Raw genomic sequence first — 2,429 nt, forward strand, 5'->3', positions numbered from 1 at the left:
AAAGAAATAAAATAAAATAAAAAATAAAATGAAAAACAAAATAAAAAAAATATAACAATAAAAAAAAAAAAAAAGGGCTGAAATCTCAGTTGTTAAACTTTAAGGGGTATCCGATGGCTTTTTCCAGGCACTCTACCAAAGAGCCGGCAGAAAGAAAATCCCTCTCGACTTCCACGAATTTGATGTAGATGGATTTGGGGGAAACGCCGGGTTCAACGAGACAGTTTTGGGATAAAAAAGCGTTGATCCCCACCCAATCTTTACTGAAGGTTTTACTATTTGCCTGAAAATGTAAAAACAAACACTGCTGGAGTGTCCGCACTTCGGCGATTCCCAAATAACAGTAGATAATCCGCGCGGATTCCATTTCCACCCGTAAAGGCGGAATTTCCAGTTCTCCGGGAGGATCCTGGCTGGGCTCCGAGCCCCCTCGGTGTTCGGTGAGAGGAGAAGGAGGTTTTTCGGGACGTTCTTCGTACCCAATGGCGTATAAACCGGGACTTTTGGGAATTCCGCCCGGTAATAAATATTGAACGACGTTTCCTCCAGTGGGTTTGGAATGAGCGATGGGAATCCAATCGATTTCCATGTGAAGTTCCAGGCAACGCGCTTCGCTGATGGTAATTTCCAAAAATTTATAATAAACGTTTTTCCAGTTCATTTTTTGAACTCTGGTCATAATGACGCGTCCTTCGGGTTTTTCTGAATTGAAATATTCCCGGAGGCGTTTGCCCAAAGGTACCTGCGAGCTGATTTCCGCGTAGTGGTAACGAATATCCTCCTTCCAACGGGTGTTGTAACCGATGCCGAAAATGGCCAGTTTGTTGGAAAGGTGAAGGCGGGAAAAATCCGTCCAACTTTGAAACAATTCCCACTTCAACTGGACCGATTCCAAGATTTGCATAATATTCTGCATGACGTCGCGTTTCCTGGAAATTTCAAAAGAAAATTGAAAAAAAAAAAACAGAGAAGGAGAAAAGTTAGAAAAACCAGAGCTGGAAAGCATCCCCAAAATTCTTTTTTTTTTTTTTGGAAAATAATTTTGGAATTTGGAGGAAAAAACCAACCACAAAACTTTGAAAAGTCCAGTCTAACAAATCTAATCCAGCCTAGACACCAAAACACGGAAGATTCAGGCAATCAGAGCCAGAAAAACTCAGAAAACTGCAGAATATTTTCTCTGCAATTCCCTAAACCACGCCTTGAAAGGTAAAATTACTGAAGAAACTGCTCAAAAAGGTCAAATTACCCCAGAAAAGTCCTAAGAAACTGTTCCGAGAGGCGATAATAGTGTTTATTTTGGAAAAAAAAATTTTTTTCCAGGTTATCCCTGAGTCGCCGAACTGAATTTTCTCCACATTAAGAAAAAAAAAGTCGCCTTAGGGTACCGTGAAAATCCACATGAAGCTGGGAAGCTATTAAAACAGAAGCTTCTTTTAAAATTATTTTTAATTTCTTTACATTTTGGAGGATTTTTTTTTTTCCACTTGCACCCGGAAGGAACCCCGAGCCAATTCGCTGTGGCTTGCTCAGATCTACAACCACCCCGAGGGTTTGAAAAATCGGAAAAAGTTATCCCTGATCCGAATAAATCCAGCACGTGGTGGTACTCTTGGCGTGGGGAGGGCGATTCGTGTGCTCGAAGCGTTCGAAAACCTCCGGGATTTGTCAGATTAAAGTGATCCAAAAGTTATAAAAACAAATAATAATTAGGAAAAAGAAAATCAGGAGTTTTGGCACATCTTCCCCAGGGATTTTTTTTTATGCCGGCATTACTCACACCAAGCCAACAGCACACGCTTCCGTCCCTCTTCTCCTCCTTTATTCTTTTTTTTTTTTAACATCCAAAAATCCAGAGGAATGGAAAATAAAACCAAAATTACAAAGAAACTCGAGAGCCTGGCCTCGTGTCACGATACCCTAAGGATTCTCTCCGCGTTTTTAAATCCTTGCGATCGCGGAGTAAATTCTCGTTTTGTTCGCTGAATGACGGAGCCAAGAGTTTGGGAAGTTTTTCAGACGTTCGGCGGTAACAGGAATAACGCGTAAAGTGGATTCATGGTCTGGCAGAATGGATTTCTAATTCTAATCAGAAGTTTCCAAATCTCCTCCCCTCCTGTGCGACGTCCCCGGGGAAATCACATTTACAAAAAGCTTTGTAAATCACTTACTGCGTGTCTTCGGAAGATTCCTGTTTTATCTTTAATGTTCTTTTCGTGGTGGGCATTTCATCTACAAGATAAAAATTAGATTTTAAATAACGGTCCTGAGGCTTTTTTCTCTTTTTTTAAAGGCAGAAATTTAAAAAAAATTAAAAAAAAAAAAATCAAAGTTGCACAAGCCAGCTCCAGTTCCTAAATCCTCCAGAATGGAATTATTTTCCTTGGAAGCGATGTGATGGGTTCAGAATCTGAATTTATCTCTGCAAG

At 40.3% G+C, this 2,429-nt stretch overlaps 1 protein-coding gene across 1 annotated transcript in view; it reads right to left on the minus strand.

Moving 5' to 3' along the window:
* Window positions 1-85: 85 nt before the first annotated feature.
* Window positions 86-2,429, minus strand: part of MSANTD2 (Myb/SANT-like DNA-binding domain containing 2) — a 4,436-nt gene continuing 2,092 nt past the window's right edge. The window contains exons 3-4 of the mRNA XM_010081443.1: window positions 2,172-2,232; window positions 86-929 (exon numbers count right to left, since the gene is read on the minus strand). Of these exons, the coding sequence (XP_010079745.1) occupies window positions 86-929; window positions 2,172-2,232 (905 nt within the window). The remainder of the gene's footprint in view (window positions 930-2,171; window positions 2,233-2,429) is intronic.

The sequence above is a fragment of the Pterocles gutturalis genome, unplaced genomic scaffold, assembly GCF_000699245.1.
Source record: "Pterocles gutturalis isolate BGI_N339 unplaced genomic scaffold, ASM69924v1 scaffold27129, whole genome shotgun sequence".
Lineage (NCBI taxonomy): Eukaryota > Metazoa > Chordata > Aves > Pterocliformes > Pteroclidae > Pterocles > Pterocles gutturalis.